This window comes from Haliaeetus leucocephalus, unplaced genomic scaffold (genome assembly GCF_000737465.1).
Source record: "Haliaeetus leucocephalus isolate CR32 unplaced genomic scaffold, Haliaeetus_leucocephalus-4.0 Scaffold174, whole genome shotgun sequence".
Lineage (NCBI taxonomy): Eukaryota > Metazoa > Chordata > Aves > Accipitriformes > Accipitridae > Haliaeetus > Haliaeetus leucocephalus.
Window position 1 is genome coordinate 383,538 of NW_010972610.1, and position 27,758 is coordinate 411,295.

General features: G+C 45.5%; 1 protein-coding gene across 1 annotated transcript in view; it reads right to left on the bottom strand.

Annotated features, from left to right (window-relative positions):
- The window catches only part of PDZD2 (PDZ domain containing 2), a 139,706-nt gene that overhangs the window by 43,487 nt on the left and 68,461 nt on the right, over positions 1-27,758 (bottom strand). The window contains exons 2-5 of the mRNA XM_010563967.1: positions 22,049-22,451; positions 8,394-8,536; positions 7,603-7,735; positions 5,307-5,474 (exon numbers count right to left, since the gene is read on the bottom strand). Of these exons, the coding sequence (XP_010562269.1) occupies positions 5,307-5,474; positions 7,603-7,735; positions 8,394-8,536; positions 22,049-22,451 (847 nt within the window). The remainder of the gene's footprint in view (positions 1-5,306; positions 5,475-7,602; positions 7,736-8,393; positions 8,537-22,048; positions 22,452-27,758) is intronic.

Genomic DNA, 27,758 nt, shown 5'->3' on the forward strand with positions numbered 1-27,758 from the left:
GGATGATCTGGCACAAGGCAGGATCTGCAAACACTGACAGCCCTCACCGTGAAGAGGAAAGGAATTATTAAACCCTTCTCCAGGACAAGGGCTGGCCACAACCGAGCCTCACACCAGGCTCTTCATCTTCTCCCCCCCCGCCAAGTAAAGCATTTCATTGCAAAGCAGATTTCTGCCAGCAAAAGCTCTTTCTTGCTTTTTTCCAGCCATGCAGTGCTGTTTGAGGAGTGAGTCGTGTTTCAGCAACCTCTTTTGAGACTGCAGTGCCCTAATGGGAACGAACACTCAAGCCCTCGAAGTAATGAGGGTCCCTCCCCGCACTCTGCACACATTTAATTGTTGAGTTATGCTTCCTTTTCCTTCTTAATGCTAATGCTTTCTCTGAAATTCTCTCCCAGTGTTTCCAGAAGAACTTTTGACCCCAAGAGTGTTTTGAAACTTACGGCATTGTTATCCTCTTCCTTATTATGCTTGCATGGCTACAGGTAATTACGTACCAATTGCCTGGTAAGACAGAAAGGCTCATGACAGAAAAAAACTAAGCAGACCTACAGCTCAGATAAAAAATAAAAATGGGGAGGGAGGGGGATTAAACAAATGCATTTTTTCATATTCCCCAAACAGGTTTATTTACCCACTTTCAGCTGCATGTCTTGCAAAAAAGACAAGTGGGTTTTGGCAGGGATAAGGAAATCCAGCTCGTGCAAGAAACCTTTAACCAGAGACATCCTGTTTCTGTTACTTGTAGGAGGATCAAGACCTTGCTGGGTCACGGCCATCTTGTGGGTCACGGCATGCAATGTGCCCACAGCTCGTGTGAAGGTACACATCAAGCACTGCAGGTCAACACAAAATGATTAAACACAAGTAAAAGGGGCTTACCACCCCACAGCAGAGGGTCACACAGCCAGGGATGCTGCCAGAGGCTGTGTCCCCAGGGCTTGCCTGCACGGTGAGCCTGGGCATGGGGAGGCGAATTGCCTTGCCTCCCAGGTTCCCCCCGACAGGTACGGATAACGATGACCTCTTTTCCCAAATAAGAAATTTCTCCTTTGTACAATTCTATTCTGCACGGAATAGACTTGGCTCAGGGTCCTGCCTCCAGCATCACGAGTGGCAGACACCCAGGGGAGAGCACAAGCTTAAGCAAAGTACAGAGGAACAGTCCCCAGCTTTCCCTCCCTGCCTCCAGCAATTACAGATCCAAACCTCCTGAGGCAGACACCCTCTTCTTGTATTTAGGGACTTTTTGGAATTTCATGCCATTAATATGAAGCTGGTCACTGAAGCTGAACTCTTCAAAAATGAAGTACTCAGATCATCATATACTGAACAATATAGCACTACCAGGCAAGAAAATTTTCAAGCAACTAAGCCTCTATCTGGGGACCCAAAATGCCCCAAATTCATCCGACATTTTGCAAACTCTTGGCAGACCTGCTTTCTCTTTAGAGTTCATTTCCCAGGTTGCTCCACCACCCAGCAATACAGCGACAGATTCGATTTCAAGCAACAGAAATACTAGGAGAAGTGAATTAGAATTAAAAGTAAATGGTCAAAGGCAAATACTATCATATCATCCTATTTCACGTAAACATAAATAAAGACATTTTGAAATAGCAATGTCAACTGTACAAGGCGAAATTCAGACTGGGGGGCCGGGAGGAGTTTAAAATCCCCAAGTGCCTCAGAACAATTTAGCACAACATAACTCTGTGGCCCAGTATTTCATATCTATAGTTCAGGAATATTTTGGCCAAACTAGCTCTGAAAGAAACACACTTTAAGGATATTAATGTAATCCTTTTTCTGCCTGGTAGCACAAGTTTTATTGAAGTCAGAACTTTAAGGGATGTTTCATGTCAAACAGGGCTTTATATAAGGAGACTTCGTAAAAACAGAGATCCAATTAAATTGTATTATGAAATTTTTATTAATGAAACACAAGAAGTGGACTTTCAAGTAAGACTTACAAGTGATACTTCTCTTAAATTACAGTTTTCAAGTGTCGCTAAACTCTTCTGGTGTGTCCTGGCAAAGCTGACTAGCTCAGATTATACTTCCCTGGCTGGAAGCACTGGAGCAGAACTTGAGATTTTTAAAGAATTTGCTCACAGGGAAAATTTTTAACATCCAGCCCCTAGAAGGGAGATTTTTTTAATTTTTGTTTTTAAATTTTTCACAGAATCGTAGAGTAAGCCAGGTTGGAAAGGACCTCTGGAGGTCCCTGGTCCAGCCCCCATCTCAAAGCAGAGACAAGTCAGAGCAGGTGGCCTCAGGGCCTGGTCCAGCTGAGTTCTAATAACTAGAAGGATGAAGATTTGAATATATTCCTTGGTTCCAAATGATTATTTTTCCTGCCTGGTTCAGCCTTTAAGCAATCAGGTGCTAAGGCATTAACAGCAAGTCCATCAGGTCTATAAATTATGGTTCTGAATACTCAACACTGAACTATATTCACAGCGAAGTTAATGAAAGAAGATCTTAGACAACCCTAAGAGCTCCTGCAAGTTTTGTAGTATTTTCTACACTTGCTCAAGAATTAGATATACACTGCACTGGTCAGAAAAGGGACAGTGAAGCCTCAGCTGACAACAAATCACTCTGAATTACTTGTTGTTACCTAACCACCCAGCACCTGACAACATCCCTTTAAGTCTCTACAAAGCTCTGCACAGTAAACAAGAAAATTTATTAACCTCTTGTCAGAGGTGAGAAACTGGTGGTGAGAAAGGTAACTCCTGGCCAGAGTTGGGTTGAGAATCTATTTCAAATCTACGAGGTCTGACGCTTAAACTGAAATCACTCAGTTACCTGGTCCAGACCTTGAGTACCAACCACTCTGGAAGTCTAAAACAATTATATTTACACTGAATAAAAATGGTCCGGCTTAGTTCCTGCTTTAGTCATCAGTCACACTGTCATCCCTTATCTACAGTATAAATATAATGGAATATATATATATGAGAGAAAGAGAAGACATGTGGGTATCATCAGGAGTGGGAGCAGCAAAGAACAGTAATTTCCAAAGCAATTTTGCAATAATCTATATGACTATACATGTATATTTAAAAAAAAATAAAATCATGTGATGCTTCATGTTCATACTGACCTTGAAATCGGCTTCCAAGCTTTGCTACGAAAAATCCCTTCCATCTTGCCAGCTGGAAAAAAGCCATGTGTGGTTTATCTTTTCCATACATTTACCTTCCTACGTCCTGCCTGGTGGCACACAGGATTTGCGCAGCCCAGCTCAGCTCAGGCTGCCCTGATCTGACGAGGATGGATCAGGCTGTGGGTAGAGCCGAGGGGTCTACACCGCACAGGCTGCCTACCCCAGGCTGCAGAGAGCCCCGTCTGCACTCCTGAGGCTGAGACAGCAATTACCAGAGGAATGCAAAGACATGCTGTGCTTTGGATTAGAAGACGGAGGATTTCATGTGCAGCTCAAGCAAAAGAAGAGGAGGTACTGAGAGTCACCAATACCTAATTACATCCCTCTGAATTACATCCTCTCCAACAACAAAAAAAAATTAACAGAAACAGAAAAGAGAACAAAAAAAAATATCTTGCTGCTATTCTTCTAATGTTTTTACTGTACTCAGATTGCTGTGATGCATTACGAAAGCACAGAGCTATGGCCATCAGGGGTGAGAGGGCCAGATAGGCAGGCAAATCAAACTGGCTTTGAATTAGGCTACCACCACTGCCAGCTGCACCGGCACTGGGATGGACATCGGGGCAGGCTCCAAACTCAGGTCCATGCTGAAGGACTCTGGGCAGGCTCATACTGCTGGCGTGCAGCGGCGTGCACCTCAGTTACCTCAAGCTTCCCCTAGCATTCCATTTATCTGGAAAGGAAAAACCCGCCAAAAAAGGCCATTGCTGAAAACCAGGCAGAGCCTGGCTGGAAAGCCAGGAGCAAACCAAATGACAAATAACTCCTAACGTGTGCCGAAAGAGTCACTGGAACACCAGGGAGCTGCATCTTGAAGCCACGCATAATTAACTTTTGACAAAATTGATTTTTATGTTTAAGTGTTGCTGAGCCATAGCCTTATGAAAAATTATCAGAATTTGAAACATGATATATAGAAGAATTTAAAGTATTTTGATAGCCAAAAGAATGCTCAGGTGCCAACTCAAGTTAGCACACAAACACTACACCGTCAGCACGCTAAGCATTCCTGATTTATTTGTTTTTCTCTTCCTCCCCCCAAAAAGGCACCCTGGCACATATAAGAGTAGACAGTGCAGAAATGACAAAACTTGTCACAGTAAAGAGGTATGTGAGAGTGAGGACTGTTACAAGCATAGACTCAAAGAAAGTCAGAGATAACAGGCAGGTACAAAGTGAACACCAGCATCAGCTAGACCACAGCACGAGACTTGTCCCACAGAGCGGTCTTTTGCTCAGAAAAGGGAAAGTATAAGAATACAAAATCAAAACAAATCACCAAACCAGCATCACGTCTGAGCCGTTCAAAGGTTTAAGAGATTTATTATAATTGCCACAGAAAAGAGGAGAAAAAAAGACAAGAAGGGAAAATTAAAAAACCATAAAAGCTTCAAGTGAATCCACCTGCTTTCCCTTGCTGGAAAACCAGCCTGCAAGCTCTTTAGAGTAGCAAACATCATTTTATTCTTTGTCTGTACAATACAACAGAGGCCCAGAACACCGATGAAGTTTCAGAGAGCTGCTACATTACAAATAAATAACAATAATCCACTTAATCTCTGCTTAATGCAGCCCTGAAGGGAATGCAAGTGAGATTATCAACCAGCAGCATTTATTCAGCAGAACTTCAGTTACTGTTCACAGCCAGAAATTCATATCCCTCCCCCCAAAAGTGCCTGTTGGCTTCAACAGAGCAAATAAAAACTTGAAGACTTGGATCATAAACTGTTAAAGAAGTTTAGTTACAAAAGAAGGGGAAAGAAGAGCGTGTTACCATGTAAGCGCTGCGAGACAGTTTGCATCAGATCCAACAAAAGCAGTGGAAATGGGTGGAAAATAATCCAGCGGCAGAGAGAACAACAAGGCCATGGCTGGCACACAGCTTGGAGGACACGAGAGCTCCTGCTCCCTGTGCTGCTGCTTTGCTGCAGCGCAGTAGCAGAGATGGCAGATGCTGTGGTAGGTGCCATCCCCACTTCAGCTTGTCACCCACATCCCATGCGAAGAAGGGCTGCGTGGGATTGCCCCGTCCCAAGGACCTGCCCCGTGTCAGGCTGTAGGAGAGTGCCACAGATGCAAACGGGCGTCAAGGGAGAGAGTAAAAACGTCACACCAAAGCCACACTTACAGCGACCAGTTTTTCAGGAGACACACTCACTCCTTTCACATCTTCTTCTTCTGGCTCTTCGTTTTCTTTATTGTCAGTGCAAGAGACAGAGTCTTGGACTGAGCAAGTGCTAAGCAAGTCTGGCAAACTGGTAGATGGGTACTTCAGAAAATCCCCTTCAGCAGATTCCTACCCAAGAGACAACAAAATATGTTACATCGGTTGCAGGAAACTACCGAAGTCATGGTGAAACTGCTCCATTTCACCCGCCCAGTGAGAGCTCCCTGGTAATCCTCCCCTCATCACACACTTCCATGTGCTCAAACTTTAACAGTCCAGTTATAAAAAGCAGACCTGGTTTTAAAGTGCATGCACAGTAAACGCAGGCCAATACACGTCTAAAACATTTAGATTTCATAAAGGAGAAGTTAAAATAAATGCTTCCCCAGCAGCCTGCTCCTCCCCACTTTGGGTTTATCAAATGTCACTGCAAGCAGGCTCACTAGTTTGCAGACCTCGTTACGGATTTCATTGCATCCCAAATCAGACTCTGTGCTCCTGCTCCCTCCTTGCAGATGTTCCCTTCACACGTTTATCTATCTACACGCGTAAGAATAATACAACGACAACCCTACTTAGAACAAAATAAAAACTGACCCACTGATCCTCTACCAACTCAGTCTTGATGCTTCAGGATCTGTTCCCAGTCTCTGGCACCTTTTCTGGGAGGCAAACACGTGCATCAGCCAAAAGCAGTGGCCAGACAGACTCTCATTTTATTGCTTTCAGAACAAATCCTGCGTTCAAGAGTGCTCACCAGGCCAAACTGCAAGGCTGCTTTCCCACACCAACAAATAACGCCCAGAGGGAGCTGCTGAGGAACACTTCACCTATTTACACCTTTTCTGAGACTGCCTGAAACACGGCACAGGCTGGATTCCCCACCTCTTGCCTTTCCAAGTTCTGCTCCCAGGGACATGAAAACTGTCCAAGTGCACAGAGCACGGGCCAACAGATTCACAGCCTGATCAGGAATGTGAAGTTTTATGCTGCAAGCTTATTCACAACAATTATTTTGATGCAGTCATCGCAGGAACAAGCAAATAATTCTAAAGAGAAATTTATGCCATCTACCACCTTGTGTTTTGGCAAAGAGTCCAATTGTCTAAAGGAAATACAAAATGTACCTACTTCAGGTCAAAGTGTGTTGGTTCCAGAATAAACACTGGTGGGGTTAATACCAGGCTGTGAGTTTACAGAAGGTCTTCAATGAACTTCACTGTCTAACTGAAAGGTCAGAGAAGTTACAGGCTCTTCATTTTGAATATGGTGGGATAAAGCCTCTTCTCGAAAAACATGACCACAAAGCAGCCAGGAAGCCATAAGAGCATCCAGACATTAAACCTGCAGAAACCTGTACCAGGTTGTTTGGGGCAACCTGAACATGAAGCTAAGAAAAAAATAAAATTACTGACACAGTGGCTTGCTGACACTTCACACTCCACCTGGAAATGCAGGCTTACGAGCGGTCCCTTTGGCCCAAGATGTTCCTGCCACCACCCCAAAGGCCCTGATGGCCCCCACCTGCAGGCAAGTCCATCTTTGAGACCCTGGGCGCTTTCGGGAGCCGGTCGGCTGCCCACCAAACACCTGCACCAACCCAAGTGGGGGAGCAGCAGGCTGTGGTCTGGGGAGGAGAGCAAATGGGGGTGGGCAGGATTTTTGTAAACGAAGGACAAAACGCTGTGTAATATCCCCTCAACCTCTCGTGCGATGAAAGCAGAATGAAGAGCCTGACTGATAAATGAGTTCCACTCTCATTTCCCTGAAATTTCATGCTCCTTTATCTGCAAGAGCTCCACTCCAAGCTATTAACAAGGACAAAATAAGGAACTCGAGCCAAGAGATCATCATCAAGAGACCTCAGGCACACAGACAGGACAAGAGATGAGAGCTAGGGAGGCTACACAGGCAGGGAGCAGAAGAGGCTGAGAACAGCCTGCTTTATTTACCATGTATTTTAAGAAAATTATTTTGGCCAAAACTTAAGTAACATCTGCAAGAATAAATACAGACTCATTTACACACTGAATGAGAGTGACAATACAAGCAAATCATTAAGTTGGTCTATACCCTGCTAATTTGCCATAGATTTATGGCAGCCACTGATACATTTCCCATAGCTGCGCGTTAAATTTAGGGGAGCAAATGCGCACGCGTGATTGCCTATCAAAAATATTTTTGATCCCCTTTCCACGCAGCACTTGCACAAACTGCTGGATGCACGTTCAGGAGACCACCAAGGAGAGGACCATACCTTGCTAGCAACCACCAGCTGCACCAGGCCAGCGGCTGAGCGAAGGAGAGCCACGGCATCCTGGTGGGAGAGCCCAACCAGCGACTGCCCGTTGATCATGAGGAGCTCGTCGCCTGCTGTCAGCCTGCCGTCCCTGCGGAAACAGAGCGGGAACATGGAGCTGCAGGGTAGTCCTCCCCCAGTGCCGGGCTCCGGTGGCACGCGGTGGGACACGGAGGCATGGACAACACAGGATCTGGCTGACGCTAAGCTTGCATCAGTTGATGAAGTGTTACTTGCCCAAAAGAGCGGCTCAGAAAGGTGCCCCCAGGAAATCATTGTCATACCCAGAGCCAATTCACCCTCTTTGTGGGCTGAGACGTCTCAAACCTTCTCTGTGCCCCACTGGAGATGGTCAGCGAGCAGCAGTGAGCCCCATCTTCCCGCTGTCAGGGCTGGCAGTGAGCACCTTGGGTTGCACAACCCACACTCACCCACTGCCGATCCCATAGGAAAGGCCCATCTTCCAAAATGGGACTTGGGGAAAAAGCCCCACAAGCCATCAGGCGCCTTGGTTTACGCTCCAGCATGAAGCAAGTGTTTGACCTGTCTATAGTTTGGACGAAACATGCTGGAAGAAGCTTCAGTGACCAATCATAAAAATAATTTTTTAAGCTAAAAATGTCATATTCTCAGCCTCACACAATGGGAGGACAAACCCCCCCACACCTGTCTCGTGAGTCTGACTAACAGCGATGGCCACGTATGCTCCATCACACCCACTCCCACGAAGGCACCACTTGTCACCTCACCTGTGCGCGGAGCCGCCTTCCTCCACGTGGGTGACGATGATGCTGTGAGGGGACCGCTTCGACCCTCTGCCTCCTGTTATCTGGATTCCCAGCCCGTCCGTCCCCTTCAGGATGTGCATCTTCCATATGCGGCAACCTTCTCGCTGAGAGAAAACGTGCAGAGAGTCCTTGAATTTGGATTTGGACACCGAGAGAGGGCTGGGAGGGTACAGGAGGGAGCTATTTAGCACCTTGCTGCCCATCACCACACATCTGTATAGCTCAAGCTATACAGGTGTTTCTGCTGAGCTTTGCTGGGTTAGCTGTGGTCCAAGCGAAGGAGGCAGAAAGGAGGAGGCAGCACAGAGCAGGGTCAGCACGTAGAAGTTTCCTTGCAGGGCTGTTTGCAGCTCTTCTGAGCCACGCAGAGGTGCTGCTCTCAATGCCCTGATCCTTCCCAAAGCAACCAGCAGTCTCAAACCCCTTCGCCAAAACTCAAGGATGAGCTGTGCAGGGCTGCAGAGGAGCAAGACGCTGTTCAAGGGCGACCCTGAACACCAGGTAGCACAGCTGCTGTTGCAGCAGGGACCAGACTGGCATCACACAGCAGCGGTTCCCTCTCCGGAGAGGTTTGCGGGATTTGAGACATAGGAAAGAAAATACCAGCTTCAAATTATCAGCTGCCAATCAAATATTTCTTATTGGACAGCTGTTGTAGAGACTGTAAATAATAAATTTACCCACGGCAGAGAATAACTTTTCAGTATAAGCAAGGTAATAAGCGATATTTAGGACACTTTTATTATTATTTTTTTTAATGATCATAAATATTTATCCAAAAAGTGCTTTACAAACTCCAGAGCAATACGAAATTGTCATCATTTAACCCCAGCCGGCAGCTAAGCACCACACAGCCGCTCACTCAATCCCCCCACATTGGGATGGGGGGGAGAGAATCAGAAGGGTAAAAGTGAGAAAACGTGTGGGTAGAGACAAAGACGGTTTAATAGGTAAAGCGAAAGCCGCGTGTGCAAGCAAAGCAAAACCAGGAATCCATTTGCCACTTCCCATGGGCAGGCAGGTGTTCAGCCATCTCCAGGAAAGCAGGGCTCCATCACACATAACGGTGACTTGGGAAGGCAAACACCATCACTCCAAGCATCCCCCCCGCTTTGTATGCTGAGCATGACATCCTATGGTCTGGAATACCCCTCTGGTCAGTCGGGGTCTCCTGTCCCAGCTGTGTCCCCCCCCAACTTCTTGTGCCCCCCCAGCCTGCTCACGGGTGGGGAGGGGTGAGGAGCAGAAAAGCCCTTGGCTGTGGGTAAGCACTGCTCAGCTGTAACAAAAACATCCCTGTGCTATCAACACTGTTCTCAGCACAAATCCAAAACGCAGCCCCATACTAGCTACTGTGAATAAAATTAATTCTATCCCAGCCAAAACCAGTGCAGAAATGCAAAACAAAAACTAGTTTCCATGAGTCCTACCAGCAGGACTGGGCACAAGGAAACACAAGTGTGGCAGATATCAGCAGAGCAAAAAAGGAAAGAGAAAAACAAGTAAGCAAGCAAGACACAGAAGACAATTGCTGGGACTCTCTCAGAGGGGCGAAGAACCAGGATAACAGAATTATGAGAAACCCTAGGAAGTTTTCAAGCTTGCAAGACAGCAAAATGCATAATTTGGAGACAATTTTTAGGCCATGTGTTGTAGTCACTGGGCACTGGGTCAGCTATTTCTGACTGGCTCTGTTACGCACACAAGTAATGTTCTTGCAGCACACAAATGCCCAAGTAGCAAAGATGATTAAAATTTCATGCCAAACTGTGAAGAGCACGTACAATTTGCTGCTTGTTTCTGAGAAGGGGAACTGTTAAATATATCGGCAAAGCCAAGGGTTGTGGCAGCAACCTGCAGATTTTAGGCCAACGTTGTTTATCAGAGCCTTTATTATTAAGTGAAGAAAATGTGCTTTTTTTTACCCGACCATTGGGGCCCTATGCTGAAACTTCTAAATGCAATGCAAGATGAGGTTTTTAGATACAGGAACAAAGAGGCCAGTATCTACACCAGTATCTTAAGAACAAAGTGAAAAATAATCATAATAATGTTACACAGCCCCTAGACCACAAGTAGGAGAAACAGGAAAAACAAACCAGGTGTCTTAAGAGGTAACCCCAAAGTTTGAGTCTGAAAACATATACATCTGTGGGTAATTTGTTAGCTTTAAAGTCATGCACATGGGCAATATCCCAACAGGTTTAACTGGGATCCTCAGCACATTGATAAAAGCCCAGTCTCCTCCTGAAAAACAGGACGTGTCAGGACAGAGAATACTTTGAGATAGAGTGATACATGAGACGCCATGTTAAATGCAGGGGCAAGAGTCAACTATATTTATCTACTTAAAAAACAGAACTGAGCTACAGCATGAAAATGCTCAAGAGAGGTTTTATTGCTATAAAGTACCTTGCACCCATAATGAAAACAGTGTAACAGAGAAATACAATCTCCCTGCCTCCCCCAACCAAGCCCAGGCTGGAACGATGACCATCTATTCTCCTCACAAGATGCCACTCCGAGTGTCCCGCTGTTAAACCCAGTTTGGAAGCAGACCCTCCCATAAATTTTAACAATGCAGTCATAAAATTGCATTTAATGGCTTGCAAAAGCTTTCTGGAACGCGAGTTATGCAAAGGCCCATGACGTGCAGCACCTAGCTTGCATTCCTCAGCACTCCTCACTATCACACATCTTATTAAAAGAAAAAAAAAAATCCCAGACTTATTCTTAACTGACCCACTCTCAAATATTCATTTACATAGCAAAGCACTTGGCAGCAAATGGCAAGACTCTGCTGCTCTTAATGCAAGCACCATCTTATTCCCCTTGAACTCACACTGAAATCAAAAGCACTTGCAAAGTAAAGCATTACTCAGTCTGAACACGGACGGCAGAACGCAGCCACAATAAAGACAACACAACTATTTGGCACATACCCAAATATGTATTTCTTTCACTCATTTTCAAATGACATGGTCACCATCTCCTGTGTAAGAAAAGGCTGTCCCTCAAGTCCCTGCAGGTCAGCTGCATGCATTTCACTAGGAATAAACAATTTGGCGTCGACTGGAAATCAGACCCCCTCACTGTTCTTCTCCTCTTTTTCATAAAACATTCATAGCTCTTCATTTAACCACGTGCTACAAAGCAAACGTCCCCCACCAATACACACATACCTCCGACGTACGTCACTCCGAGATTTTGAAAGCTAAGTATTAAAAAGCAGATTGCTAGCCTTTACTTGAGGCCTCTTAGATAAAAGGGGTGATCAGCAGAACCCCCTTCCCCTACCCACAAAGCTGCTACCTCTTTTGCATGGAGCAGCATGGGATACATCACAACCAGCTAGGAAAGGCTGATGCTTTTTATGTGCATTTTATGTGACTCCATCACAGGAAAGCCTTAATAGTAGAGTTTTGTGCCAATTCCAAGGATTTGTAAATGCATTTAAATTTTACTTAAAACCAGTTTTATTGAGTTATTAGAGATTCTCAGGTTCAACAACACAAATTTTAATGCTTTAAAAAAAAGAAAAGAAAAGAAAAAGCAGTGATGCATGTCTTTAATTTTGAATTTTTTTAAAGGATCATATTTTCAAGCTTTCCTTCATAAACAAAAGACTACAAGCTCACTTAGTCTTTAAATGAACGCTAGGATTCTGGTGTATTCACTCCACTCCAGAGACTTAGAAAACCCCAGGGAAACTTCAAGTGTAGTTAGATTGGGCAGTCTGCAGGTCTGATGTCGCTGTCCTTGGAGCCTGCGAAATCCCTGCCCCGAGGAGGACAAGTTTAGCTGCTGACCGCTCTCCTCTGATCAGCTGCACAATTCTGGTTACTGCTTGGCCACCGTCAGTTTCATATTCCTACTAACATCTGAACTTTTCCATCCTTTCAGAATAATTCTCACAGCTTCATTTATAAATGACTCAGAATAATCCCCCCAGCTTCGTTCACAAGCGACACAATAAATCTGCACACGTGCACCCACAGCTCTCAGTGCAAAAGCATCTTGTGCCTTTTAAAGCACAGAGATGTGCTGATGGAGTCCAGTCAGGTGTCTCAAACTCCAGACGTCCTCAGCAAGGACACAGAGAGAGGCACTACCAGCTCCTGTCGCAGCCAGGGACTAGGCGATACCCAGGCTCCGGTCGCGCTTAAGGAGACCAACCTATATCCCTTAATCAATGGCAGGTCACAATAACGCAGCTCAGCACTTGAGAACCCCCCCCATGAGATAACATGGGCTGAATACCTGTATATGACAATCCAGAAAATTCCATGCAATTCACATGAGATTTGGCGAAGATGGACACTCAGAAAGACATCTGTGCTTGCTTTCACAGTGTCAAAGGAGTAAGAAGCCAGAATTCCCCTTTAGAGATTCGTTCCCCATATCCCGGGTGCAAACGTTAACTCTGCTCAGATCCACCCCGCGGGCTTTGCTTGTAAACCCAGAGCAGCAGCAGACCTGCCTACGCAGAGGGACTGCGCGTTCCTCTCGACGGAAGGGTTTCATGGACATGATGGACCAACATTTGTCCAAGATGGTCTCAGAAGAGGAGATGAGACCGGGTCATCTCTTGAGTCCCTTCCAGACCTACATTTTTTTTACTTCCCTCACACAGCAAGCAGAAACACAAATGGTCAAGTCAGGCTGCAGTAGGGCTAATGGCTAATTTTTGTTCTCTGCAGTTACATCACTTTTAGGTGACTCAACTTTCCTCCTAACTTGGCTCTTTCAAGGAGGCAGCCCTTTGGACCAGATTTTTCCACTTGAAGCTGATCAACTTCAAAGTGCCTTAGCTACAAATAATTAAGATGTTTTAAAGACAGTATGAATATTCTACTTGGATTAATCGCAAGCAAAAAAAAAAAAAAAAAAAAAAAAAGGGTCATCTTATGTAACAGACCGCAAGTGAGAATAGAGAATACAGCTGGCAGCTTCAAGTGGGTCCCTGCAGGCCATCTTTCTCCACCGTGAAGCCATTGTACATCAGGCAGCCTCTGTTCAGAGGGAGCCTACATCTGGAATAAACTAGCGTGCTGCAGATCAGAAAGGAAGTACGCTGCCAGCGCAACGTGGGGAAGCTCGCCTTCTGCCTGCTCCAAGTGCATACCATCAAACGCTCGATTTCATAAGCACATCATTAATAAAACAAAAAGGAACGTTTTTCCTCTGAGTGTTGGGGGAAATAAATAAATAAATAAATAAAAGACATTGGAGCCGTTCTTCCCCCCCTTTTCTTTCACCAGCTAATTGCAGGGGAGTTTAAAGGGGTTTGACTGATTTTGACTGCGCCCTGTTCAAGAAGCTGCAAATCTATATATACAAAGGAAAAATTGCTTTGAAATCTTGTATTAAAGAAAAGCTTGGCAGGAGCAAGGTGTAAACAAATGGAAAACAGAAACGCAGTAAGTAGTTAAAAAGCCAGACAGTAAAATGGAAAATGTAAAATAGTTGTCTACAAAAAAGCACTTTCTGTCACAGCAGCAATTCAGCAGAACCTGGTGTAAATATGTAACAATTTTTAAATAAAAACAGAGATAAGCCCTGATGAGAATACCAATAACCAGGCAAGGTCTGTACGCACACACTGACTGCCACGGGCCCCAACACAGCCCACGGTATGTCTCCCTCCCTCCCTCTGCATTTCAACGTCGATTTTTACTGTCTGTCTGCAGGGACTGGTTCCCACTTACAAACTTCACAGGTTTTCCCCGTAGGAACAGCAGAAGCAAACAGTGAGCTCTTCCTCACTGGCCACGAAGCTGTTTTGGAAATGTGACACTCAAGAAAAAGTTCTAAGTTTCGTGAATTAAAAAAAGTGACTTCAATAGGCTTCATAGGAGCTGGCAGCCGACATGCTGATCGCACGCAGCTGAAAACCAGCACGGAACCAGCACAAAGTCTCCCAAACAGCAATGCACCACATTCAGACCAGCATATAAGCAATTGCCTTCAAGGAACGACCACTGTAGCATCCTCCTCTATGGGAACAGGGAGTATACTGGGATTGCCATACCAGCACACCACTCCCCAGCATCCTTCACTGATGTGGGATAAATTAAAAGCACTGCTCCCAGTTGCCTGCCCCACCTTGGGTCAAATCACGCCTCCTCCCACTATTCCCATTCCCCAGCAGGCAGGTGGGAGAGACAGATCAGTAGCTGGAGAATTAACTTGCGTGATCACATACCAGGTGAGTACATCAAACGCATCAATCTCAAGACACAGTCAAAAGCCATCACTCTTCACATCACAGACATTAGTGTGAATGACTCAGCACCAGAAAATCATGCCAAAATCTGATTTTTGCAGATTCTTAACAAAGCAATTATTTCATTAGTGGATAATGAGTATATTTTTCATCTGATCTTAACCAGGTTATTTTTAAGGCTGATCTGACAGCAGGAGTCCTGCTTTCATCTGCTACCTTGGGTTTTGTTTTCATTGTTGTACAAGCAAACTAAACAACTCCAAGACAAATCAAAAGCAGGGGAAAAGAAGTCTAAATTCCTTTATCAATAAATTATTCCAGGACAGGAGTTCTTTGTCCATTCCTACTGCCTATGAAAGTTTCTTAGCACCGAGCCACTGAAGCCTTTGGCTTCTACCTCTGGATGATGCAAGCCATGCAAGTGGGTGTCTCCTACACCACTTGAAAGAGAAGGAAAAAAAAAAACCCAAACCCAAGTAGCCCTTCATATGAATTACACAGTGTTGACCATGTGAACTTTAAATGCCCTCAAGATAAGTAGGAGCCAGCAGCACAGACACAACTGCAATTGCATTCAAGTGTCCACTGCTGATCTAACAAGTCCCCTTGTTTGGACAAACGGCCGCCAGACATTTGGCATCCTTGCACTGAAATGCGAGTACTTTCCCCATAGAAAGAGAAGCATCCTAGGAGATAAAGCCTGGGGAACAGTCAAAAGCAAAAACACACCCTCCCCCAAACACAAACACATAATTAAAATACACAAAACAGGCATCACAGCAGAGTGGATGAAAATTCTGTGACTTAATGCAGACTGTCCCCCAGGGATCCATCTCCTGAGACAGACTGCTTGTTGACATCATTTCCTTGGCAAGGGCTTTAAACATTTTATCAGCCATTGCAAGCACCTGAACTACATCATCACCCCTTACAAAAATCTGCTGGAGTCATTTGTCATCCTGAGCCATCACCATCTGGATTGCACCTCTCCGGGCTGCTCCCCTCTTGGCGTCAATTGAAGCTTTACTGCAAGATCAGCCAAAGGATTTCTCAGCTGTCGCTGACCCTGGGGGGTTTCGGACCAGCAACCGCCCCTGGGGAGCTCAGGCTTTTAAGGGTTACGAGGTGTTTGCATTCTCTTGAGTATCTTGCCCAGGCTCATTCTCTTGCTGGGCTATTGGGAATGGTTGGCTGGTTAGTTTGAAGTTTCTCAGAAAACACCCTTGCTGCCTGCAGTAGATTAAAGTCCATCCTGGAGTAAGTTACCACGCTCCCATGTCAGCTAAAGAGGGGTCTCTTGTGGGGAGTGGTATTACATCTGTCGGCATCAGGATCATCGGCATCCTTTGGGTTTGCTCAGTGGTTTCAGCACCCTGCCTCAAAAATTAAGTGCATGTAGCTTTATAATCGCAACTAACACCTGGAACATTCCAGCACCTAAGCAAACAGCGTACTCTATTTTTAGGCACGTCCACTTGGTTTCAAGCATTCGCACTTAATGATTAAAACATAAAATGGTGTGAACTTACATTTCAGCTAAAGCCAGTCCTCTGCATTCCAGTTGTGGGTTTGCTGTACCTTTAATACCATACGCGAAATGGAAAAAACACTTTTTTGTGTAGGTGGGAAATGCTTTCATACTGGTGCTCTCACCTACGGTTTGTGATAGCTGAGCGTGGCTGAGACCTCCTGTAACACAACCTCATGCGTATCTGTGCTGCCTTTGGGGGTAGCTCATTTCCAAGAGTGAGGACCCTGTTTCAAGATGACACGTTAAAACTAACTCATTACAACTTACCCATTACCAGACTATGTCTACGCCCAACCCTCCACTGGACTGAATTTTCCAAGGGTGCAAAAACAGAATAAAAGGACAGATTGCTATTGAAAATTAAAATCTACAGCTACCACAGCTGTAGCTATCACTTAAATCACAGCAAAGAAAGGCAAAACCTTAAGTCAGTTGAAAAAATTTTTCAGCGAGTGAGTCTTAACCCCAGAAAGTTGTGACGACAGTTGTTTTATGGCAAGGTGGAACATAACTGGCAGCAAAAAAAATTAACTGTAATTTCACTACTAGTTACATCAAAGCACCTCCTAAAACCCCAAGCAAAAGCAAGGCCATGTTTTGTCAGTGCTGTTCAGCTACAATTAAAAGACAGCCCTTGTCCGTAAGAGAGTTTACAACCCAAAACAGGCAAGAGAGATGGAAGATGTGCTTATCACAGTGCACATTAAAACTTCAAGACAGTAGATAGCCCCAGGATTCATGTTAATGAAAGTTGGAAGCAAACAAAACAGATAAAAAGACGTTAAGAACAGAAACAGATTCTGAGAAAGGCCTTTAGATGAGTAGAAGTGTCTACATTAAAAAACTAAAAATAGAGTTATTTATGTCTAAAACATGCATCCTATAAGAGTCCCATGAAAGCCTTGACGAAACAATAATTACTGCTTAGGTTGCCAAAAAAAGTTGATGTAAAGCAACTTAACCTCAGTAGCTTCAGTGGAGTACCTTGCTCACAGCGAAGTTTTCATTTTGGTACAGCAAGTGAATGAGAAATTATTTTTCTCCATCACGTTTAAAAAAATAGTAAAATGCTTAAAGCCAGTACATTATTTCAAGCCTCATGTTTTGATTCCTGTAACGTGCTATTAGCCTTCCTCTTCTGCTTAGCAAGATAAGGAACATTTTCCATTAACCAAAATGCAAGGTAAGGCTGGCATTTACCAATGCTAATTGGTAAATATTGCTATAGAAAGGTTGTCAGCCTCTCCCAACTACAAAGCAAAACGCAATTCAAAAGCATTCATCCTTTCCCAAGACCAGCCATCTTAATAAGAAAGCACTAACGGGCTCAAACAAAGAAGAGAGTTGCTGACAACACAAAACCAAGTGCCGTGCAGTTGCAGCGATACAAAAGCAAGTGCTGGCTGGCAAAGACCTGGCTGGTCTTTTACGTACACGCACGTCTGTATGCACCTGTGTACACACTCACGAGTCTGGAGAAGGTTGTGGTCTACCTAAACTGGGCTCAGTTGGTCTATGAGATAGCAAAGCTGGCTAGGCACGCTGCTCTGGCAGCTACAACCCACTGCAGAGTAACTGGGGCTAAAAACATGGAGCCAAGATCTTGAAGCACTACTATAACCCAGACCTCACCCAAAAACCTCTGAGGCAAGGCATTAATACCCCCTTGCCTTCCCCCCTCCCATTTTTTAATAGATGGTAGGTCAACTTCACCAGACACCCCTTACGGGGCCACCAGACGCTGACTTCTTTCCATCGTGGAAAGGCATCCCACCGCAGCCCCGGTGCTACGACCAGCCTGGGAGACCTGGTGCACACCCGGCACTCCTCCCATGCCCTGTATTTCTCCCAATGGAAGAATGTCCAAATGCAGCGCCCAGCCCCTCTCCACCTGCCTTCCTTCACTGTTAAAGCACTGTTACTCTGTCCAGTCTCCTTTACACAGTTTCCACTGGTGACTGCTGAATTTGGATGTGGATTTCAATCCCCTGTTAATCCAGATGCTTATACAGAAGCAAGAGGATTCAAGGGGATTCCGGAGGTGTCTTGTTTTTTCTTTCAATGGCTGGTGTTACAAGGACATTTCAGAGCATGCTGCTAGGGCTAGGGGAAGCAAAGGTGGACAGTCTGCTCTGGTACACTTCATCTGCAGCCAATCTTCTTCTGACTTCATCGATGAAAGCCTCTTGTCATGCCCGTGAGATCTGAACAGTCATTTTTAAAAACTATGCTCCCACCCCCCACACTTATAACCCGTGGTCCTTGCAACCCTCACGATCCTACTTCTGATCCCTGCCCATGCCAGCTGTACCTGGCCACCTCTGGGCACTCCTTAGGGCTTGAACAGCTAAGGAAGTGGTCCATAGCTCTTCCAAAGACACCATGATACAGAAACTGAGAACAAAATGGAGGGATTCTGTCCTACCGGTAAACACAGTAAAACCACAAAATTGATATATTGTGAGGAAACCTCACAGTTTCCTTTTCTTTATCATTTTTCAGCTGACTCCATGCTCCTCTTTCATCTGTGCCTTTATAATTACTAGCCTACAAAACTCCGCCCTGTCTCAGGCCGCTGAATAAAAGAAGTAAACTTTGATTTCTGTATTTAAGCTCCCCAGTCTTCCCAGGATGTGACGGATCATTACTCCGGCTCAGAGATTGCCTGGTCTTAAATCACTGCCCATGACTCCCACTGCAGTCAGCCTGGGTCCTCCCCAGGGTCAGGTCTGGTTCCCAGACCTTTGAGATCTTCCTGCCGGGCAGATACAGCCTTGCTGCTTTGAATCCCCACATTTTAAAGGGCATTTAGGTTCACCCTAAAAATACTGCAGCGTAACTTAACCACCTGTAAACATTAAATGCTGCCTGCTAATTGACAGGTACAATATTTACTGAGGGTTACATACCAGCAAACAGCCTGGCAGATTTGTTTACACATAGCGATAGCAATGCCAAGTGCGCAGGAGAGACAGACCAAGATCTGGGAGATGAAAGCAAGCCTGAAGAAGGGGACTGACACACGCACGCAAACCAGTAACACAGGAATCTCCTGGCAGGTTCACTTGACAAACAGTATCCGTCTTGCCGCTCGTTTCACGACTCAGCATTGGTGTTATTAGCAGCGTGCAGCAAGAAAACAGAACAACCCCACACTCGTGGGAGAGGAGGTACCCTGAAAGCAAATGACACCAAAGACACGTGAACGCCTCAAAAGCACTCCCAGCACAACATCCCCAAGGCATCGGCTGTGAGCTGGCCGCTGGGTTCAGTACAGCAGATCTGACTCAACCTCTTCTCCAGTTTTCATTACAACAACTTCAAACTAACTTTCTGCAGGGAGAAAAAACGTATTTTCCTGGACTCCATATTCCAATTTCTGTAATGCTCCAACCCGCGTCCTGGGGCAGAGGAGGGGAAGGAGCGGTGGGGAGGACCAGGGTGGTGGGGAGGACCAGGGTGGTCCTGCTGCAGCCGCGCCGGTCACCGAGAGCTTCTGGAAGCCTCTCCTCCCACCTGCAGCCGATCTCCAGCCCACCGCAGGCTGGCTCTCGTCCTCTCAAAGCGAATATAGTGCTCCCCAAAGGCACAGGGCTGACAGCCCTGGATATTCAATTAGTCTACGCGTGGAGGAGACGGCAAGCGCGGGGCAGGCAGCGGGGATGGAGCCGTCTTCCCGGCGGAGAGGGTGCCCTGCCAATGCACCCTGCCCCTGCTCCGGAGGAGATAACTCCTCCCGCTGCTGCGGGAGCTTTGGCTCCTGCTTTGAAGCCTGGAAGGAGGCTGCAACTTCTGACATGACATCCTGGATGCTGTTTTCAAAAGGCTCTGACACGACTGGATCTCACGTGCCCGCGTGCCAGGTCACGCTTTGAAAATGGAGCTGGAAGTGAGATTTGAGGCTCCCAAGTGTCTTTATTCCTTGCTTTGTTTTTTTTAAACAGGGCTCAAATAATTTTGAAAATTTTATTCACTGTCACTATTCAACACTTACTAAGAAACTGAATTAAGCCACTCACTACTCCAATAGCAGCTACCCCACAGTCGCTGAAGTGATGCGTGTCTATAGGCCCCCTTCGTCTTTAAAAAACAAAGGATGAGCAAGGCATGCTATTCAGGCTCCAGCTATTCACATTTCTCCTCATTCAGACGTCAGGAAAATGTAATTAATACTGACACACAGAGAGGTCATATTTCTAAGCAAAATATTAAAGGCGGGGGGCGGATTAAAAGAAAGAGAGAGAGAAGCAATTTTACTAAACAACCGTGCCTCCCAACAGGCTCCATGACAGATACACCACAACTGAACAGATTATAGCTCTTAAATTTCCAGTGACTCAACTACTCTTTTACGTTTACAGAGCCACCTTGTATGTGCTTTGCATTAAAAATGTATATATTGCTCACATGGATACTTATATGTTCTGAATTTAACAATCTACTTCTCAGACCAAAATGACTTAAAACATCAAGGTAACACTAGCACAAGATGGCTCTGGATCAAGAGTTTCTCGGTTTTATACATATATATATATATATATATATATATTGGCTTTCCACTTCCTCAAAACAAACTCTGATCATCTTCATTTGTAACATGTGTTTAATTAGATAGCTTCAGAACAGATTCAAGAAGTTTTTATATGGACCAGAGCTTTAAAAATGCTGAAGGATTTATCGATTTATTTATTTATTTTCAAACTGTTAATATTTTCTTTCAGAAAGACTGCAATTAGGAGGCTTGCAAAAACAGTACACAAACACCCTCCCCTTTCTGTTGCACCATGAAATCCAACATGTCTCACTGATGGGAAAAGCAGGTTTTCTCAATTAAGCTTCTTTAAGACCAGCATTTTTTAAAACTGGTTTTAGCCCCTCCAATGTAGTTCAAGTTAAATTAGTTTAAGTTCACAACCACCACCACACCACCCTGCAGTAGTATTGGGGAGCACTAATTCAGAGGACATGTTTAAATCCATGCTTTCCTCAACAGCATTTAGTGATGAGACGTCCACTCATACTGCTCTGTTACCAGCTTTGAAGTCTTAAAACCAAAACCAGCTGCTGCTGCAAGACCCAAGCCCAACAAAGCAGCATTCATCTGTTTATACTATCAGTGTCTCTGGAAAGATTGGCAGACAGCTCTTCTGGTGATAGATGCATACTGAAATTTGATCAAGGCTCAGGTTATTTTTCTCCATCCAGCAACGCTGCAATTCTAGCCAGGCAACAAACCCCAAGATCTCCATTAGGATGAAGAGAGAAGCAATGAAAGCCCCAATCCCACTGCTGTCCCAACCATTAACAAATCATCCATCTCATCAACTGAGAGCAAAATTCACAATAACTTCCATGTGGTCCCCAAACACTGGCCAAACAATTTTTGTAATACAAATAAAGGCACCGTGGTGTGGTGCATCAAAAAGGGAAGCTTCAATTCCAATGTTAACATTAACTTTAAGGTGCTGTCAGGCTCAGAGCTAAACATCAAGCCCCAAAGGACAAAATTACCATCTTCCACAGATGCCTCCTGCCCCAGTGTCGTAAGGTCATCAGTTGTCTCAAAAAAAGAAATTCTGAGGCCAACGCTGACAGGTCAGAGATATAGGGACCTTCCCCTCCATCACAGATGGAGCATGACAAGAGGTTTCTCAGAATTATTATTTAACTCTCTAATCCTCCTGCCCCCCTGTTTTGGAACCCATCCCACTGCTCAGTGCCCTGACACCTTGGGCTGTCCCCTGGAGGCTTAGCCAGAGGACAGAGCACTGAAACCAGGGAAACCGCTTGAGAACCTCCCTTGATTTGCTTGCATGCCTGCTGCTTCCTTCTCTAGAAAAACCCCCGTGCAAACATTACCTGGGCAGACTGGTCACCAATGTCTGGCATGCCGCCATCCGACAGCCGGCACCGGTACTGTCCCCCGGTGCCCTGAAGCTGCTCGTCCCCGTTGCTTTCTGCTTCGGAGGTCTCGGGCTGAGCAACCTCCACCTCCATCGGGGTGCAGTGCCCGTTCCCATGCTCCGAGCCCGGCTTTTCTTTGCTGTCCTTGCCGCCCGGTGTTCTGGTGATGACTCCAAACTTCCTGGTCCTTTTCCCATTTTGAGCGGCTCTGTCGCCGGGTTCAGGGCCGGGCTTGGCTTTGGGATCGCAGCTGTTGCTGTTGTTGCCGTTGGAGGGAGGAAGAGGGGCTTTGCGCTTGATGCGGCGCAACATGATCAGGTAGACGAAGCCGCCATTCCAGCACTGCTCGGCCAGGTAACTGCAAGGAAAGGGGATGCGCGGGGATTACCTACTGCTCTCTCCCCGGCGCCCGCATCCCGCCCCGGCACCCCAACACGCTGCGCCCCGTGATGTTCATGCACCCTCTCCGGCAGCTGACTGCCCGGCGTGCGGGTACGTTAGGACACCGCCAGGTATCAGCCAGTGCTCTCTTCCTTCAGTATTAGAGGGAAACAATACCAGGAATAATAGCAAACAGCCCTACCGGCCGTCCAGGCTGACCTCACCGCAGCGTAATGAAACAACCGGTAAATGCCACCAGGCGGGTTCCCACCACCCCGACCTACGGACCCGCAGCACAGCGACGTGGAAAGGTGGGGCAAGCACAGCAAAGCAGAGAGTGTTTCCAGTGGGGCATTAAAATAAATAAATAATTAAAAAAAAAAAAAAAAAAAACAGGCAGGCTTCATCTGTGCAGCAGCCCACAGAGCATTTGCATCTGAAATGAGCCTCCTTAGTGAAACTAATCTTCTGCTTCGGTGTACGTACATGCTCTGAAGGCCTCAGGGAAAAAAAAAAAAGTCAGCCACTGGGGCAAGCAGGCGTAGTGCCAATGGCCTCAGTACAGCAAAGCATGGCACTGTAAGGCATCCTGGCTCCCATAAAGGGACATGGAAAAAAGGTGGGTTTCCATTACGGCAAGTGTATTCCAACCAAAGCAAGAGCCAAGTCACCCCAGCTGTAGAAGGAGCAGCCACCAGGTTCTCGTACCAGAGCAAAGCATCGCCGGTCCTCCCAAAGTCTCTGGACATGCCTTGAAGGAATTAACATTTCTGCTTCAAGCAGATACTCGGTGACCTTACAGAAACTGCACCCATTGATGCAAAAGGGGAATCTAACTTCATGCGTCTTTTGGGAAAGGATATACCTCAACTCAAATTTTTGAAATATTTGGGCTCTGAGCCAAGGGTGTAACCTACTGAGAGTACAAACAAGCTGGAATTTGTATTTAGCAGGTTTGTATGTGCCCTTTCACACTAATTTAGGCCCCAAAATATATTGCCTTTCTCTACTAGTGAAAGCAGCAAGAATTTCCCAGAGCACCAAATAAGCCTCTGCTGCAGCTGCAATGAACTCTTCACTAATACGGAGCCGTTGCTGAACCTACAGCTATCGGAGACACGAAGCTAGGTGTGGAGTTGAACCACAGAAGGTCCTAAGAGAAAATAACAACAGCACTTGTGGCTGAGAGAGGAGGAACAACTCAGGAGCCTTCCACCATTTTTTTCCCCCCTCCCAGGTGCTTGCAGGCCAATTTTCCCCTTCCCTTTCTTAAAAGTTACTTGGCCTTAAATACAAACCTTCAAACTTATTCCTGTATAGAGGTGACTTAATGGCAAAACAGGAAAAGCGGCTATGATAACCCCCGAAGCAAACTTCTCTACAGAGCAGTGAGGAAAGCACTCTCAATTACTCAAAGTAATCTGGACCAGCCTGGCAGTGGCTGGAAATAACCTGATGGGTGTTTCTGTCCAGGGACATGAGCTGATAGTTTCAGTCCACTTCTTCCCAAGGCTTAGATGTCCCCCACAGACAACGCTGGCATTCAAATCACTTATACTTAATTAGGAAGACCGATGCCCAAATGAACAGAGCAACCACATAACCTTAAAAGCAACCCTGGAGCAATAGAGGGGAAGGACAAGTATGTTGACTGTGCCAAATTTCCCCAATGAATATAAACTGGACTCCAACTCCCTGGACAGTCCACTCAGCAGTTTTCACCAGGTAAGTATTTTTTCTTCCTCTTTTTTAACATTAAGGATATTTAAATAAAGCCCTAGAACCATCTTTTTCAAAACGGCTGAAAGCAGACAGCCAACGAGCCCTGCTGGTTGGAAAGTCTCCGCAGCCAAGGTCAGCTGTCTGGGCAGCCACGAGGTGACACTTGGCTCAGGGAGGCACCCAAGGCTGGCAGGACCTGAAGGGTTAGCCTAAAAAAAAATTACAGAACTAAGATGGAAGTATTTTTGATTATCAAGTTAAAAGAAAAATTCTTTTAATCAACAGAAAAGGGGTAGTTTTGTTCCAGAAACAATATTGGCTGCCTGTTTTTCACATTTATCTTTCAACTCAAATTTCAAGGCAGCCAGTAAAGTTGATTAAAATTCATGACTTTTGCTTGCAGCAATACCACTGCACTCTGATCCATCACACATAAGCCTGATAGCATTGCTTCTCCTGGCACACGGAAACAGAAAAGCAGCTCCTCTTCCCATAGTCCTGTGGCTTACATGGGTGCTGCCCACCCTGTTTTCATGCAGAGTCAGTTCCGCCTGACTTGTTTTTGTGCAGGTGCACATGTGGGTTTTTTTTAAACACCGATCTCTATCTATGAACTAATCACTGATGTATTTTTGAGTGCCAGAACCAAGTGCACGCATTAATCAACTACTTGATTTAAGAACTAAGGGGAATGAGAGGGAACTTAGCATATGTCCAAATAAAGTAATTTTGTAGAGGCAAAAATAATTTACTATTTCACCTCCACTTGTGACACATTTATACTGTTCATAAAGTGCAGAGCTATGAAAAAGGAAGAAACACGAGAGGTTTTTTTTTTCCTATTCACAGACAACCATCCCTACAGTCTGGAGCAGGGTTACAGCAAGAGCTAATAGATGCAGCTGCACTGAAGTTAGTGGAGCCGTGCTGATTTACTCCATATGTCGAGATGGCCTGCATGTTCCAGGCGTGCAGCCTGTAGTACCTCATGAGTTTATGCCTTCTTGAGTACTTCTCGGCAGTTCAAAGCACACAATAAGTTTCCATGAAAAAAAGAAGAAATGTCTTCTCTGCGTCAGCAAGCAATTACCTTTGCATGGCAGCAAGTGACTGCATACACCAGATGACGTCAGGAATTTCTGGACAGGGTAAATCCAGCTGGTACCAGTGATGGAGTAAGTGGCATCATTATCTCAGAGTTAGTTCTGAACCAAAGACCAGTCATCCCGTGCTGGAAAAACAGCACTGGTATAACACCAAACTAATACAACAAGATAGGAAACTAATACACCAAGAATTTGTGGTCATTTGCTTTATTGCCCTCCCAAGACAGGGCTGTTAACCAAGGAGCCTGAGCCACCTTGGAGTTCTGCTAAGTACATGCTGCCTACTTAGCTGGCTTCCTTTTCCTTTGCCGTTTTTCCCCTGTTTAAGTAAGAAGCCAAAAAATCCCAGGGAAGCACAGCAAGGTCTCAACACTGGACAAAAGACAGGAAAGGTTGTATTAAATGCATGAGAACCTTCAGATTTTTAATTACTTTCTATCAATCCAGGAGCATCCTATGCCAGAAGAGAGTAATGGGATGGATTCTGCAGCCTCTAGACTGCAGAAAACTGCAAAAGCTAGACAGGACCCAAAATTCCACTTCTCAGGGGGTTTAATGTGCGCAACGCAGACAAGCCTTGTTTTAGATTTGGTCCCTGTAGAGCACTCTCAGAGATTTTAGCAATCAGTACGCCAACCGCGTCTCAGGCAGGGCAGGATCAGAGCTGATGAGCGTATGCAGCTCTCGGCACAGATGTGGGGAATCAGCTGCAACCTCCAAGCTGTCGCTTAGTTTGAACATAGTCTTCAGCTTGGATGGAGAAGATGCATGGAGCAAAAATAACCCGAATGCAGCTTCAATTGATCCAAATTCTAGTGGAAGGTGTCCCTGCCCATGGCAAGGGGGTTGGAACTAGATGATCTTTAAGGTCCCTTCCAATCCAAACCATTCTATGATTCTATGAAATTTAGTGAAAACTGAGACTCTAAAACTTACTATTCCCCATTTTGGTTGGCAGGGGACTGAGTAGGATTCGGTGAAAGCCCTGGATCTCCAACACTAGCTAAGAAACCTCAGGCAGCTACGCCTAGTGCCAGTGGGTGACGACACGTAACAAATCCTATTATGGCTGATTTTAAGAATGCTAGAGATTCTACCAGCTGATCATACATCTATTAATACTAGTTACAAAACCAAAACATTTTACCAGCAAAACACCCACCCATGCTTTCAGTATTTGCCAGTCTTTGCAAGGTAGTGCCAAGTCCCTGCAGCACAGCTGGGAGTCCCCTCAGAGGCTGCAGCATCATCTCCCCAAGCAGGGTCTAAAGCATCACTGAAACAGCAGCGTGGAAACATTTCCCACTGGTGTGCTCAGAAGGACGGACCACCCGGCTGCTCCTGCTGCTTTGATCTCACCCTGGCACCAGCCCTGGTGAAACCCCAGCCCATATAAAATGCCACCCTTAAGCAGTGGGGCAGACCTGTTCTCTGTAGAAGAGGAACCACGAAAATGTTAATAATCTGTAAAACCAGAGGAAAATTATTTTACACTTGAAACAGCGCTGGAAAGTTACCTCTTGCAAAGCTCAACCACAGGTTGGAAAACACAACTGGTGGCTGGTTTCAAGGGGCATTTAATACTCTTTTTGTATTAGACCTATAAAGAGGTGGACACATCCACTTCTTTTGGAGATTATTTTGAGTTACGCAGCCAAATTCTGTTTCTCCCCTACACAGCTGAACTGATTGCTGTGATCATAAAACCTGATAAACTCGCCGTGTTTATTCCAAGTTCCTTGGCACGCATGTGAAGTGTCAGACTCAGAAATGGTGTCTTAGAGTAAGCCAGTAATTTTTTTATTTTTTATATATATATATATTTGTGTGTGTGCATAAATATAAAGGTTTACAGACTTGACGAGCATGCTGTGACAAGCTCTCTGTCACATCTCATCTCACTTGAACAAATGCAGATGGCCACAGTGAGCTACAGAAAAACCAAAGCACACCCAGCAGCCGTAAGAAAGCATCTGGATCCACTTTAGGATCAGAAATACTGAAGAAGTATGTTTATTTTACACTAATACTACTATTTAGCATTTCTCCAGAACCTTTCATCCTGACAGATCAGAAAGTGCTTTGGAAATGATACACACAGAGCATCACCAACACCTCTCCAGCCAGCCCATCGTGCAGCTCACCAGGGCACGGCAGAGAAACCTCAGCTCAGACGACCACTTTCAGAGCCCCCACCTTGGCCCCCTCGGGACCTGTAATGTCCTTAGCAGGACAGACAGAGCGCTAACTTTTATGCTCTACTCTGAAAGACTCTGGCACGGTAAAACGTCTTGAAACTCAATCTTCTTTAGGCTGGAAAGATGAAGGGCAGTGCGGATCTTTGCAGAACTGAAACCTCCAGCCCCAAGGGGGATTTAAAAGCTAAACTTTACAAACCATCTCTCCATGACACTGGCAAATGAACTAACTTGCTTTTCAGGTAAGGCAGGGCAAAT